At 54.3% G+C, this 13,652-nt stretch overlaps 5 protein-coding genes across 5 annotated transcripts; 2 read left to right on the forward strand and 3 right to left on the reverse strand.

Moving 5' to 3' along the window:
• Positions 1 to 1,818: 1,818 nt before the first annotated feature.
• J7T55_014524 (uncharacterized protein) lies at positions 1,819 to 2,276 on the forward strand (the record flags this gene model as incomplete). The annotated part of the gene is made up of 2 exons (XM_053142529.1): positions 1,819 to 2,001; positions 2,058 to 2,276. The coding sequence occupies 2 exons, from the start codon at positions 1,819 to 1,821 to the stop codon at positions 2,274 to 2,276; spliced, it is 402 nt and encodes a 133-aa protein (XP_052994711.1).
• A 1,198-nt stretch (positions 2,277 to 3,474) lies between these two features.
• On the forward strand, positions 3,475 to 4,717 carry J7T55_014525 (peroxisomal targeting signal 2 receptor; the record flags this gene model as incomplete). The annotated part of the gene is made up of 3 exons (XM_053142530.1): positions 3,475 to 3,647; positions 3,731 to 3,956; positions 4,031 to 4,717. 3 exons carry the CDS (start codon positions 3,475 to 3,477, stop codon positions 4,715 to 4,717), a joined length of 1,086 nt encoding a protein of 361 aa, XP_052994712.1.
• A 435-nt stretch (positions 4,718 to 5,152) lies between these two features.
• On the reverse strand, positions 5,153 to 6,231 carry J7T55_014526 (uncharacterized protein; the record flags this gene model as incomplete). The annotated part of the gene is made up of 3 exons (XM_053142531.1): positions 5,153 to 5,823; positions 5,902 to 6,150; positions 6,219 to 6,231. 3 exons carry the CDS (start codon positions 6,229 to 6,231, stop codon positions 5,153 to 5,155), a joined length of 933 nt encoding a protein of 310 aa, XP_052994713.1.
• Positions 6,232 to 7,520: 1,289 nt separating this feature from the next.
• Positions 7,521 to 8,324, reverse strand: J7T55_014527 (uncharacterized protein; the record flags this gene model as incomplete). Its single annotated transcript, XM_053142532.1, has 1 exon — positions 7,521 to 8,324. The coding sequence occupies one exon, from the start codon at positions 8,322 to 8,324 to the stop codon at positions 7,521 to 7,523; it is 804 nt and encodes a 267-aa protein (XP_052994714.1).
• Positions 8,325 to 9,921: 1,597 nt separating this feature from the next.
• On the reverse strand, positions 9,922 to 13,564 carry J7T55_014528 (tuberous sclerosis 1; the record flags this gene model as incomplete). The annotated part of the gene is made up of 3 exons (XM_053142533.1): positions 9,922 to 12,291; positions 12,531 to 13,059; positions 13,554 to 13,564. The coding sequence occupies 3 exons, from the start codon at positions 13,562 to 13,564 to the stop codon at positions 9,922 to 9,924; spliced, it is 2,910 nt and encodes a 969-aa protein (XP_052994715.1).
• Positions 13,565 to 13,652: the final 88 nt, after the last annotated feature.

Genomic DNA, 13,652 nt, shown 5'->3' on the forward strand with positions numbered 1-13,652 from the left:
AAAACTTTGGGAGAGTGAGCTGGGTGAGATCTGGCATGGCGATTATTGGCACGTCAAGCATCAGAATACGCCGGGCGTTGACTTGATTGTCGCACGAAGGGCGTACGTGCTGAATGAGACGTGAGTGGTTTTGTCAAATCGGTTCGCGAAGTCGCCACGACGGCACGTGGTCTGGATGCTAAGTGAACGTTTCGCAGGGATGCGGCGTTGGTGTGTAAGTCGACCAATGAACCTTTATTTAGGCCCGCTAACCTCTGGCAAAGATATCCTATATTTTGCAGGCATTGGATCGAGCACAATCCATTCTCAAGCATATATGATTCTATTTGGTCGCTTTCCAAGATTACCTGATAAGTGTTTGGCGTCACTGCAACTTTCTCGGTGAAAATAGATCTATCGACGATTAATTCCCGTTGCCCCCAGTGGCGGCGCCCCCCCCCCTTTTCCAAACCGCATACTCAATCGTCGGAGCAAAATGGCCTGCTATCCCTTGCAAGCAAAGTGAACCCCCTCCCCAATTTGTTGACTTGATCAGTCTAGCACGCTACATTGAGATTTTTAATTACACAGAATCATATTTAAACATGCTCTTTACACATATATGATTATTGCTTGCATTATTATATCAACGGTAATCGGCGGACATCAGCGGTCTTCCACTGCCCTGCAAGTACTGTCTTGCTAGTTTGGAAACACAGAGAGCAGGCTTTTGATGAGGAGACTGGAGGAGTGGTGTTGCCGTTCAACTAGAGGCGGTAAATTGCGTCTTTCAAATGGACATGTTTTCCGGCATAACGAGGGAGCATGAAAGAGGGATGTGTTGACGCCGGGATAGTTTAGAGACTCTGTATTTGGGAAGGTAAAGGAAACAAAGAAGATAGAAGCTTCTATTACGATTTTATTTCATCCATTTTTACAGATAGGTGAAGAAGAAAATTGACAATCTCATTCAGGAATCCATAGAAAAGCCAGAGACCTTATGTCCAGAACGTAGTAACTCAGGCCTCCTGAGCAAGTCTATTCGTCACCGGCAGAAACGAGTCTTGACATTGAGCCATACCGGCGGATATTGAGTCAGATGTTCATGAGGAATCACAATTTAGGCAACAAGATCGCAAAACACATCTCAAGCGACAAGGATCACGCATAAAGCTTATACGAGCTTGGCTGTTTGTTCTAGAGGCTTAGAAGGCTTACTCCGTGCCCCGGATCAAATCTTACCTTTTTTGTCTCCGGAGCTGACGCCTCGCTGTATCACGCCCGGATGTCGCTGAGAAACAAGCGAGCACGAAGTGTGACGATGTGAACCGCTAACTTATGGCATTAATCACTACCAGAGTTTCATCCCGCAGGATGGATCATTCAGAATTTTGCCCTTTTGTTCAGGTCTAGACACTAGTTTTGCGTAACAAATACAACCTTTCCGGCCGGTGCAATCAATCACTCCGCTTGTATGTCTGGCTCGGGTTGGTCCCAAATATCTCAAAATTATGTCCAGAGACCTCAAGCATGATCGCTTCCACAATCTCGTGTTGCCAGGCAGATCCTGTCACGGGCCATGCTCCAGCTAGTTGACCAAAAGAATCCTATCACGAAGCTATGTTACCCTATGGATCCTGAAGGCAGCAGAGGCAGTTATTTGCGAAGTCGCGGATTCATGCGTATCGCACCGGCCTGTAGTTCTGCATCGATAGGGAGTATTTCGAGAGTATATAAAGCATCAACGAGCTGCTGTAACGGACCCAGTCAAACAGTGAGCCAGAAAAAAATCAGAGACTCAATCTTGAAATCTTTTGTGACTATCCTCCCACGAACAAAATGCAGCTATTTTCCCTCGCCATCCTCACGGCCGCTGGCCTCACCCTCGCCAACCCCAACGGTGTTCCCGACACCTCAAAGCGCTTCACCACCAGCGTTGTTACCTCCTCTGGCCCAGACCTGGCCAAACGATTCCCCGGATGCATCGACCAGAACGGCAACGACGCTTCTTGCACCTGCTCTGTACGTCCTCGACCTCCAACCAACCCCCTATCTTCTTGCTAATGAACGACTTCCAGTGCGCCGGCGGCTACCATGGCATCTTCACGGACCCAATCGAGCAGGGGGCGTATGCCGATTGCCAGCAGAATGGAGGTTCATACCAGTACGGTCCGGTGGGTTGCGCGGCCGCGCCGACGAATGATGGCGAGGTGATTTGTTCAGCCAAGGGATGTTACTGGAAGCAGGCTGCGGGTGGAGGCCCGGCTGGGTGTTTCTGTTGTACTACGAACTGCTAGATACATGCGTCGAACGTCGCTAGTTTTGACTCATACTTCGCAATGTCACGGCTTCCCGCATCTTTTTGCTGAACTCAATGAACATGTATTGTAAGAAGGAGAGCCCGTATGAAATTTCAAGCGGCTCAGCTTGGGCTGCAGTGCATGCATTGATTAGAAAACGCTATTGAAGCCACCCAAACACCAGCGTTTGCCTCAAAGATTAGAAAATTGGCCGATCATGTAGTTTCTGCACGTATGTTGACAGATTCTGTCAACATATGATTGTTCACTTTCTCCTGGCATGTTTTCTGAAAACATCAGTCCTCACTAAGCTAGCCAACTCGGAACCACAAATCGCAAACTGTCATGACGCCAACAATAGAGCTCAAGAAACTTTAGGGGCGAGGAGCTTCCCGTTTCCAGACTTGGACTTTTGATGCACCGGTATAAGTCTTTACTGCCTGCAATCATCAAGTTCCTCGAACCCTGTATATCTGGCGACGCACTATCTTCTATCAAAGCTTGCAAGACAGTAAACTCCAAAAGCAACTGGCGTCTCTTTCGGGCCATATCCCTTGATGTTGGATCTTGACCTGGACACTGGCTCGTAGTCTTTGCACTTGACGTTCCTGAGTACTTTTTGTGAGAGCGTAACAGAGGAGGCAGCAGTGTCGGCAAGACATGACAGAGCTTTGAAACTGACCGAGTAAGAATTGGATTGGTCCCATTCCTGTAATATGTCAGTCTTAATTAGATGAGCTCACGAAGTCACCACGACGGCACATGGTCTTGATGCTAAACTGTTTTGCAGGGATCTGGTATAAGTTTACAAATTAACAAATTCACTATTCTCTAAACTAAGCTCTTGTAATATCCTGTCTCATATATTGTAAATAAAAAAAAAGCTTGAGACCTTGTATAATATGTTCTTATATCCAGATATGTTTGATCTTTCCTACTACTTTTTATACACACCTAGCAATTATTTAGCAACGCTGCGAGGCTCGTGATCACAGGCGATCAGTCCCCTGTCCCATTAAACCCCACAACCAAAGCGTCGGGGCGAGATCGGCAGGCAGCGCGAGACAGCGCGGAACAGCCGAGGCTCGGTTGACATCACCCTGCTTTTCGGCCGAACTGATCATCCACCAAAGTAGTTGTTCCGTCAGATGTCAATGAGCCCGTCGCATGGCAGGCACAACCCATCTCACTCAACATGGCTGCTATGCTTGAGTTCCGCACAAGGGGCTTCAATCCATATGCCGTCAAATACTCTCCCTACTACGACAATCGAGTGGCTGTAGCCTCAGCCGCCAACTTTGGCATCGTGGGCAATGGCCGACTGTTTGCCCTCGGTCTCACTGCTGCTGGCATACAGGTAGAGAAGACGTGCGTCCCCTCGGCTCTTCGAGTGAAGCATTTGCTTCTTCATGCTGTATATCGTGACCACAGTCGCTGACAATTGCCCTCAGCTTTGACACAAACGACGCATTGTACGATCTGGCATGGTCCGAGATCAACGAGAACCAACTGCTCGCGGCCTGCGGTGATGGCTCCATCAAGCTGTTCGACCTCGGCGTCGACACCTACCCGGTCATGAACTACCACGAACACAAGAGGGAGACATTCTCAGTGTTCTGGAATCAGACGACAAAAGACACATTTGTCTCAAGCTCATGGGACGGCACCGTCAAGATAGTTAGTCCTTCCCTCCCCTCACTCTTAACTCTTCCCTCCCAAGTCAGCCTTGCTCACATTTCAACCCTCCCCAGTGGTCCCCAACCCGCCCGCAGTCCCTCAAGACCCTCCCTATCGGCAGCTGCACCTACAGCGTGGCCTTCTCACCGCACAACCCCGCCCTCATCTCCGCCGTGTCCTCGGACTCGCGCCTCCGCGTCTTCGACCTGCGCACCCCGCCCTCGGCAAAGTACCACCTGGTGCACGACGTGCCGGTGCACCAGACGCCGGCGGCCCGCATCAGCAGCAGCGCAGGGCCAGGGGCGCCGGCCCCGGGGCCAGGCCAGCCGGCCGAGGTGCTGACGCACGACTGGAACAAGTACAGCGCGACGGGGGTGATCGCCACGGCGGGCGTGGACAGGGCGATCCGGACCTTCGACCTGCGGGCGCCGTACAACGGGCCCGTCGCCGTGCTCGAGGGCCACGGCTACGCGGTGCGCCGGCTCGCGTGGAGCCCGCACGCCGCCGACGTCCTCGTCAGCGCCAGCTACGACATGTCGGTCCGCGTGTGGACCGACGGGTCGACCATGGGGCCCATAGCCCCCGCGGGGGACATGAACGCCCCCGTGCGGCTGGGCGTTCAGCTGGGGCTGATGAACCGGCATACCGAGTTTGCGACGGGCGTCGACTGGTGCCTGTTTGGGGCGGGCGGCTGGGTGGCTTCTGCTGGGTGGGACGAGAGGGTTCTGCTTTGGGATGCGAATTCACTTATAAGAAGATAGCCATTGGGGGAGGGGGAGGGGGAGTCTCTGCTGGGATTATAGCATGTACAAGAAACTTGATGGAATGTGTTTATGATGGTTCATATTGATACCCGGTAAGAAAGCTAGCCCACGGCATTCGCACTACTGTGAGGTTGGACGCACTGATTTTTGGCTGAATTAGGTACAAGAAGCAAGGCATAGACAAGAACAAGAAAGCATTAACTCCGCGATCCATGTGCTCAGTGATGAGTTCCGCTCTCCAATCGCCCAACAAGCCCTTCTCCAGTGTCAATTCCAGACCATAGCGTACAGGGGCAGAGGGGGCAGCGGACGGCCTGTCACGAACGACGCACGTCAGCCCTCGTCGACAACGCAAGCCCCGCAACGCGGGGGCGTGAGCCCCAGACCGGACCGCGAGCGGCGCAGCTGCTCGCGGCTGGGCGAGGGCGTCTTCTAACGGCCGTCTTTCTTGCCTCCTTTCCAGGGCTTCCGCGGAGGGGTGGACGGTGCCTTACTACTACTGTTGGCCGCCTGACTGTTCCCGTTCGTGCTACCGGCCGACGCGCCCCCGCCCCCGCCCACTTCCTCCTCAGATGCCGGCTCACCACGCGAGGCAGCCTTGGAGTGCGACTTGTCCGGTTTCACGTCGTCGTGGTACGTCTCCACCTGCTCGACCCTGCCCTCCACGCCGCCCGGCGCGGGATCGCGCTGGAAGGCCCAGGGCGATAGCGGGACGAACAGGCTGAGGAACATGGAGACGGCCGTCGCGGCGAGCTGGAACAAGAACCAGAAAGGCCGCCACGCGCACCACCAATACGGCCCCGTGAACTTGAGGAACTCGTTGACCTGGTACAGGTCCTCCTGGCGCGATATCCTCCAGACCTGCTGGCGGCGGGCCCCGGCTGTGTCGGAGCCCGACTGGGATGCCTTCTCGCCGCCGCCGCCGCCGCCAGCCCCCTGTCGGGCGATGACCTGCGGCTCGCCGTTGCGGTGCGCGCCCAGGTCGCAGGGCACGAGGTCGAGGACTGTGACGAGCCGCACGCGCGCGTGGTAGGCGGGCGCGAACCATATTGAGAAGATCTGGCGCATGTCGAGGTACATCTTGTCCCTCTCCTTGTCATGTACTATGTACACCCACCAGTTAGCAGTGTGGGCATAGCGCTATTCGTAAAGGGGGTGGGTGGATGGGTGAGTCCACGTACAAGCCGTATCAATGTCGATGATTATCTTGGGCGACAACATCCTATACCATTGAAATATGCCCCGCAGCGCGTCGCGGGAGCTGAGGCGGCGCAGGCCGGGCAGGGCGAGGTCACCCTCGTTGAAGCGAGGGGCGATGCAGAAGGGGTGCACGAACTCGGCGTCGGGCGTGAAGTACCGGTCGATGGTCCGCCGCTGCTCGTCGGGCGTGCCCTGGCATAGGGAGCGCACCACATGCCTTATTTCCTGCTCTGGCACGCATGATTCCGGGTCAGACAAAACAAGAGTAGAGTGGCTGCAGGAGGAAATGGGACCTCACCCGGATTCTCCATGATCTCGCAACACAGTGAACTGAGTGGCCTCGGATGTGAGTAGGAACGTGGTGGGGCTGTGGAAGACCGTTTTGGTGGTCAATGTAACAGGTTGGGTAGAATGGCAGAATAGATGCCAATTGCAATTGAATTATGCCGACAAATCGTGGAGGAGGTAGAGCTTGAGACCTGCTTCCGATTTCTTCGTCACATGGGAACGCCTCAAAGCGCAGAGCGCATCGCCGCCGCAGCCAGCAGCAGCAGCTTCAGAGGGACTGGGACACGCTGGGCTCTGACCAGCGTGATGTCATGGCCCACTGCAGCTCTGCTCGAAGCATGTGAAAGCCAGGGGGCGTGCTGGTGGGACATGCAGCGCCTCTCGGGCCATCTCAGCGGGATCTGCACCAGGCCGCGGAAGCTCCCTCCCTGTCCTGTGGGTGGGTTCGAGCTAGCTAGCTACAGTGCTTGCAGGTGTGCTGGTTCGAATAGGACATTCTTTGCGAACGTCGACGTATTTTCCTTGGTTGTGCGCGATCTCAACTGGCATGCTACACGTACATACCGGGAGCTTGTCATGTGCATATAACTGTGGGAAAGAGTCCAAGCATTGAGCTCATTTCCCAGCAAAGGTCTTACACGCACACAAGGTTTCCCTGCTCAATGCTGGCGATGGCTTGAACTTCGTATTCGATGTGATTGGGAACTTGCACATTTCATATTCATGGACCTCGGACGACCTGTCACGGGGAACTGTTTGTGACGGACTCAATGGAAGCAAGCTACCCGGAGGAGGCCCAGGTCTAGCGTGGAATCTGAGACACCTTCGCGTCGACATATGTATATATAATTCTGTCTACAGAGAAAACATGAGGTGGTATTCCAAAGCGCAGAGACACGAGTATAAGTAACGGTGTCTGGCACCACTCAAATCAGAAACTCAATCGCTCCGTATGCAGAGGGCAAGGATCAAGGTCAGTGGTAAGCCGCCATAGGAAGTGTCATCGTGAGCTTTCCTTGTCCGCGAGCCTCCCTCCGTATTCCCCCGAATCCACAAGCAACGCGATCCCCCCTTCATGCTCTCAATTCTAGGCTCGGCTTCCTTGCCTCTGTCAATCGTACAAGCGTCTTCCGTGCTCACCGCCTTTCTGTCTGGTATCATCGGTTCATTTCGTGATTGTTTCGTAACCCATCCCAACCCAGAATCTCGTAAACAATGCCATTCCATCACTTCGTTCCCATCCCAGGTCCCATCCCTAGATTATTATTACTCCCACCCATTTACATTCCAGTCGTGCTGTGTCCGACCTTAATTACCTCCCGTGCCTGCTCGATCTCCTCACGTCTCTCAACGGCGCGTCGCCGCCAGCAAATCGATCCGGGTCGACCTCCCGAAACCCGCTCTCCCTCCTCGCGCTCGAGCTCCGCCTTCGATGGCTCTTGGACTTGTGTCTCCTCGGTGGCGGGCTATGCTCCTCGATCACAACAACCTCGTCCTCGGTGTCATCATGAGGCACGAACCTCGGCGGCGGGGGCGCGGCCATGGGGGCTGGTGGAGGCCCGGGCATGGGGCCGCTAGTCCTGCGCATGGTCTCCTCCATCACAATCCTCTCGGGTGGCGGTTCGGCAACGGGTACACGGCTGGTGCGGACCTCGACTGTCTCGCGACGACGTGATGGCGACCGGTGATGGTGTTTCGAGTGCCGCCGGCGCGACTTGCGAGTGACAACACTCGCGGTGCCGTAGGAACTGATTGTGTCTGGGCGGTTGCCTATCGACAGACAGGTATATACAAGCCACAAGAGCAGCAGGAAGCCGCCCACTGAGCCGAGTGTGATGCCGACGACCTCGCCTGCGTCGGGACCATCGTTTATGCCAGGGTATGCCCCGGGTATCGTGGACGTCGTAGTATCTCGTTCGGCAAGTAGCACGCGGCTCGGCGCGTCGAGGGCGGTCTTGACCGTTCGAGAGGGAAAGCTGGGGAGGGAGTGAAAGCGCCCTGAAATGACCGGGCCTTCTTGGGATGGTGGTTCTCGCAGCTGAGGCCGCGTTTCGCGCGGCGCAAGGTAGTCAATAAGAGCGGCCGGGCGGCGCGCCGAAATTGAGACGGGAGCCATCGCTGACGTGAATACAACTCTAGTATATCACAGGTGAGGAAAGGTTGGATCAAGGATCCTGCGCGATGCAGCCGCAACGGTTGAGGCTATACACTTTTTGGCCTGATCAGGATGAGTTGTTTGCTCGGGTGTTTCGCATTGCTTTCTAGTATCCTTCGCGCAGAACATAGGCGATTGTTTGCACTCGTGGATTGGCGCAGCAAGCCGCTGGGTCCGGGTAGCTGCTGTTGCTCCTAGAGGCTGTGACACCACCAAGACGTTGGCAGCATTGACAGCCAGGGCAGGACTGTCGTCACAGGATCAGAAGCACGGTGGCAGCTGCCCAAGAAGTTTGTTGTGATCAGATTGATAAGATGGTTCGCGAGCGCAGGGGTTGGTCCTTGTTCGTATGGCGCATTTGCCGTGGAGCGCGGCAATAAACAGTTTGGAGAATGTTTGCTCGAGATTGGGGGGTTGTTGACTCGAGGCGGAGGGAGGCGACTCGAGTTGTAAATGCGAGGTGGACTGGAGAGGCTGAGGGAGACGCAGGCGCAGACGCAAAGACGAAGAGGTGGTGCGCAGTTTTCGGCCAGGGCCAATCCACTCAGACGAGAATAGAAGGAGGGGAGCGTCGAGGAATCAGAATGCTTGCGCTGCCCAGCTCGCCGGTTCGAATATTGCGAATGAGACGGGTGCAGCGGGCAGGGGGGGGGAGAGGCAAGGCAGAGCAGAGCAGAGCAGAGCGCATCCGCTGACCCTGTCTGATCATCTACTTGGTGGTGGGTAGCAATGTCATAACACACAGAAGTAGCCTCTTCCCCAGCCAGGGACTGGGGCTAGGCGGTGGTGGGGTTGGGGTTGGGCTGGGTTGGTCTGGGTTGGTTGTGAAGCACCTTGCACCTGCACCTTTAACCCTGGGACGCGCAAGGAGGAGTTGCTCCTCCAACCCGCTCCTTCCAAGGAATCAACATCCTTCACCAACCACCGCTTTTACTAATATTAAGCACTTCCCTTAGCACGCGACGTGCAGCCACTGCTCGCTTGCCACGCCGGCCCATTCGGTCTCGTCGCCTTCATCGGCTCGCCCGGCATCGCTCTTCTGCTGTGTCTACTTTACCACTTTTTTAGTCTTCCAGGGTTGTCTCACGGCAGTTGAGTACTTTCTTCCTTTGGCTCCATCAAACACCACCAAACACCGCCCAGGTGCGCGTAGACCTTCTCACTAGTGTCAGAAGTTGTGTTTGACTAAGAGAGTCTCAGCGTGGCATTTCTTTTTCTTCTTCTTTCATTTCGTCCGAACTCATCAGCTGGGCCAAAAAGTGCCGCGTCGCTACATCTGGGTCAGGTCAACTGCCAGCCTTGCAGCAATCGTCCATCACAGGTGAAGATGGTTTTCCCGACTTCGCGTATGGCCGCGAATACCCTCACAAGAAGAAGAAAAGACTATATAGCCCATCTTTCTTTTTTCAATCTCGCGGATTATACAAAACCTCGGATCCCTCTGATCCCCGAGGACTTCTTGTCGCGCTTGTCCTTTCGACCAGAATTCTGGAAACCACCTAAAGTGAAAGCAGAAAGTCAGTAAAATGGACTACCCGCCATTCCCTGGAGACTGGAGTCACTTGCCTCTCCCGTGAACTCTATCAGTAGGGCTTCTATCCCCTCCCGCAGGCATATCCGCGCTCCCGGTCGGCGTTGAAGGCCGATGTAATACTGTGCCAACCGACGATCCCGTTATCGTGTCAAGTGGTGGCGTCACATTGTACTTTGTTCCCTCGACAAAGAGCTCAGGGTCTGAGAATCCTCGCCCACGACGTGACCTCCTTCGCACCGGGCTCGGCGGATCCCCACTCTGCACGATTGCTGAGAGCTCTGCGTCTGATGAGTCTGAAGTGACGCCCATCCTTGATGTGCTGGAGAAAGCCGGTGACCTTGAGCTGTTGGATGTCTTTTCGAGCAGCGACGACTGCAAAACGGTGCACTTGTTCACCAGGAGGTTGTGTCTCCTCTGCAAATCAGCCATCTTCGCCCGGCTTGCTGCTAGTGCACTCTCGATGGCCTTGTTGGAGTCGTTCTCTCGTTTGGGCCGACTGGCTCCGTGCTGCAGCGCGTCCTGAAGTTTGGTGTTGAGGTCGGAAATCTGTGATTCATACAGCTTCCTCGCCTCCACTACCTCAGCGTCGCGCGCTTCCAGTTTCATACTCAAAACCTCAGCTCGGCCAATTGATTCAGCGGCTTCAGTTAGGCGCTCTGCTGTCTCTCGCTCTTTAGCCTGGTATGTCTGTTCCACTTCGATGAGCCGGTTCACTTCCGCCTTGAGCCGCACAATCTCCTCAACGTGGTCGTTGATTGCCTGAAGATTCTGTTTGGAGTTCAATTCCGTGGTCTCGTACCCACAGACCATTTTCGTCAATTTCTCGCACTCCTCCGTCTTGGCCTCGAGCTCCCGCTTGAGGCCGGCTCCTTCACTGCTCCACTTCTTTTGCTCCTCCCTTAGAAGCTTGAGCTTCGCGGACAAGTCAGTCTCCCATTTCTTGGCTATGTTGCGCCGGTTCTCAGACTCCTTCTTCGCCCGCAGCTCCGACCGTTTTGCCTCTTCTAATCGGTTCCGCAGGTTTCGATTGATCATGATGAGGTTCTGCGTTTCCGCTTCTGTTGCAGCCTCCTTCAGTTGCCGCCTCTTGAGTTCACCGATATGAATCATGTGTTGTTGTTTCATGTAACGTTCAAAACTCAAATCGTTGCTTAAGAGGAGGATCTTCTTGTACAGTCGCTGGATTTCTCCGTCACTCTCGGTCGATGGGGGAGCAGCAACAGGGGCCATTGGCGCAGACAGTTTGCTCGAAGTCTTATCAGGCATGGATTCCTGGTGACTCAAGGCGAGAGATGGCACACTATCGTTGGCCAGCGACTGGTGTAGACCGGTCTTGATGACTTTATTAGAAGTGATCATATCCTGCAAATTGGTGTGTGAGGCTGATAGACCCAGCGATGGCGGCAAAGTAGGGCTGTCTCCCGGTCCCTCGCGGGTGCGAGTCTGGAAAGCCTCACGGAGAGAAGGAGCGTGACTCGATTGAGATGCACGCCGCATCACGCCCACAGCTGTTCGTACTTCTTCTGATACTGACCCTGCACCTGAATTTCTCCAGGCGCTCGCCAGATCCCGGGATGAGGTCCTTGCTAGAATGGCTTGACCGGTAAGGAATGGCTGATCTGCTCCGGCCCTGGTGTTTTCATCGACCTCGGACAGGCCGAACTCTTGCGCAGGTCCAAGTTCGGCGCCTACCCCGAGCTCGGTGGCTAGGCACAGTGAAGTGCACTCTGTGACCACTTCGGACGACTCGCTTTTGATCCATCTGCTGAAATCTGTCTTCTCCGACTCTAATGTCAAGTTATAGAAGTTTGGATGAAGCATGTGGTACTGCCTGAATCTTTCCGACTTCTGGCGGATTTCTGAAGGCTGGACTTCGATATCGTCGGCATTTGGCATGTTCGCATGACGCAGATACCGTTGCGGCTTCCTGATATAGTCCACAAAGTTGAGCGGATACAACCCATAAAGAATTGTGAAGAAGCTCAGGAGATTTGGGATTGACATGTTGTCAGCATCTGGTGCGAATACGCAGACTTCCCAGTCAGCGATTGAGTTCTTCTCGTCATCGTCATCAATCTCTGGATTGTCGGCTGCCAAAGACCTCTCTCTGTCCCAGAACAATAAACGAGCGTATATATTGAACAGCTTTGGGAGGTATGGTACCAAAGAGCTGGGCACATTCGGTAGCAACATCGTCAACGCAGTGATGGCTAGCGTAACCACCGTTGTCGATGTATCAATTTGCAGACTCCGAAGGAGGTTGTCGAAGAGTGGAGTCTCCAGGACAACGTGAAGATGTGGCGGCTCACTCTGGACGAATTCGCAAAGGAGGGTCAGAGCCTGGGCTCGAAATTCCTTTTGAACAATGAAAGAGTTCAACGCACTCAAAAGACCCTGCAGTGTGTTAGCGAACGATGCGAAACAATTTATGGATTCAGAGCAACAGCAGTCCCCGTTAGCGACCATATACACAAGCAGCGAGCGAGACTCATGTCACTCCAACAAGTTTCAGCCTGCGGTATTGGTGTCATTGGGACAACACGGAGGACCTGGGCCTGACCACAGTGTTGTGCTGGTCACCGGAAGGGACGCCTGAGTTGGGTTGAAGGTGGTTGAAATTGACATGAACGAACCTTTGGCCTTTTCTTGCCGTAGCTGAGCAAGCCATTACGTATCAGGGTGGCTTTGAGAGCCATTGAAGAATTACCATCATTGCTAGCCAACTGAAAGCTCTGCATCCAGGTCTTCAATAGCTTTATAGCAATCAGGTTCGCCCCTTGACCCTCTGCTGCCTCAACGCCATTGTCGTAGGTAAGGACAGCTAGAGTGTTTGCCCAAGCTTCTTTGGCCAGATTTTTGTCTTGTGCCATATGGTCGAGGACCGGCTCTGTCATTTGGTCCCACCATTGAACAAGATATGTTGGATCCCTGAGCGCTGGTAAAAGTCTGCGCAGGATGGCAAGCCAAGGAGCGTAGGAGCCTACGTTCTCCCTGACCGACTTCTCCCATATAGATAGGAGGTCCTCCTGGAGGCGCTCTGAGGCTCCATCCTCATTGTGCTTCTCGAGGTAGGCATCAATGACTTGGGTTAGCTCGTCTGGAAGTGGCAGGCCAGAGTTGGGCAGGAATGAATTGATGGCCTTGGTGAGATCTTTGGTGGAGCTGCAAGATGGTCAGAAGCTGGACCGTGACAACGATGGGCCGGTGTAGAAAGTTTAGAGCACTGTGAAGGGGTTCATATCGCTACTGCAGGTGTGAGAACGGTCGTGACATCCAGGCTGGGTTGATTGGCCTGAACTGATGCGTGCGACGCGAAGCTATTCCAGAGGGCGGATGCTTTGCTCGTGCCCAAAGGAGGAGGGTGGCCCTGGTAGTTCACATCTTGCAAAAGCGTATCCCAAATATGTCCTGGGAGCTTTAACCAGAATGTGATGTCTCTACGGCGCCATGTCGGGGACAGACATTTTTGCAGAGAACACCGCCGGATTGATGGTTTGTGGCCGTCGAGAAAGTGACCCTGCAAAATCCACTTGGCATTTGCGATGAGAGATCGTCTTCTAGGTTGACAATCAAGACAAAGACGGCGATGTCTAAGTGCGTGGTGGGAAGTGGTGACTTGGACTGGAAAGTCAAAATATGAAGCAGGGGTTGCCTACGCGGAAGACATATTTGCAGGGCCGTCAGGGTGACACGATCATGCTCGTGCAGACGGGCGACGACGAGACAGAGCGAGCCTCATCAAGTGACGCAGAGTC

Source organism: Diaporthe amygdali, assembly GCF_026229845.1.
Source record: "Diaporthe amygdali strain CAA958 chromosome Unknown NODE_11_length_1138210_cov_64_948100, whole genome shotgun sequence".
NCBI lineage: Eukaryota > Fungi > Ascomycota > Sordariomycetes > Diaporthales > Diaporthaceae > Diaporthe > Diaporthe amygdali.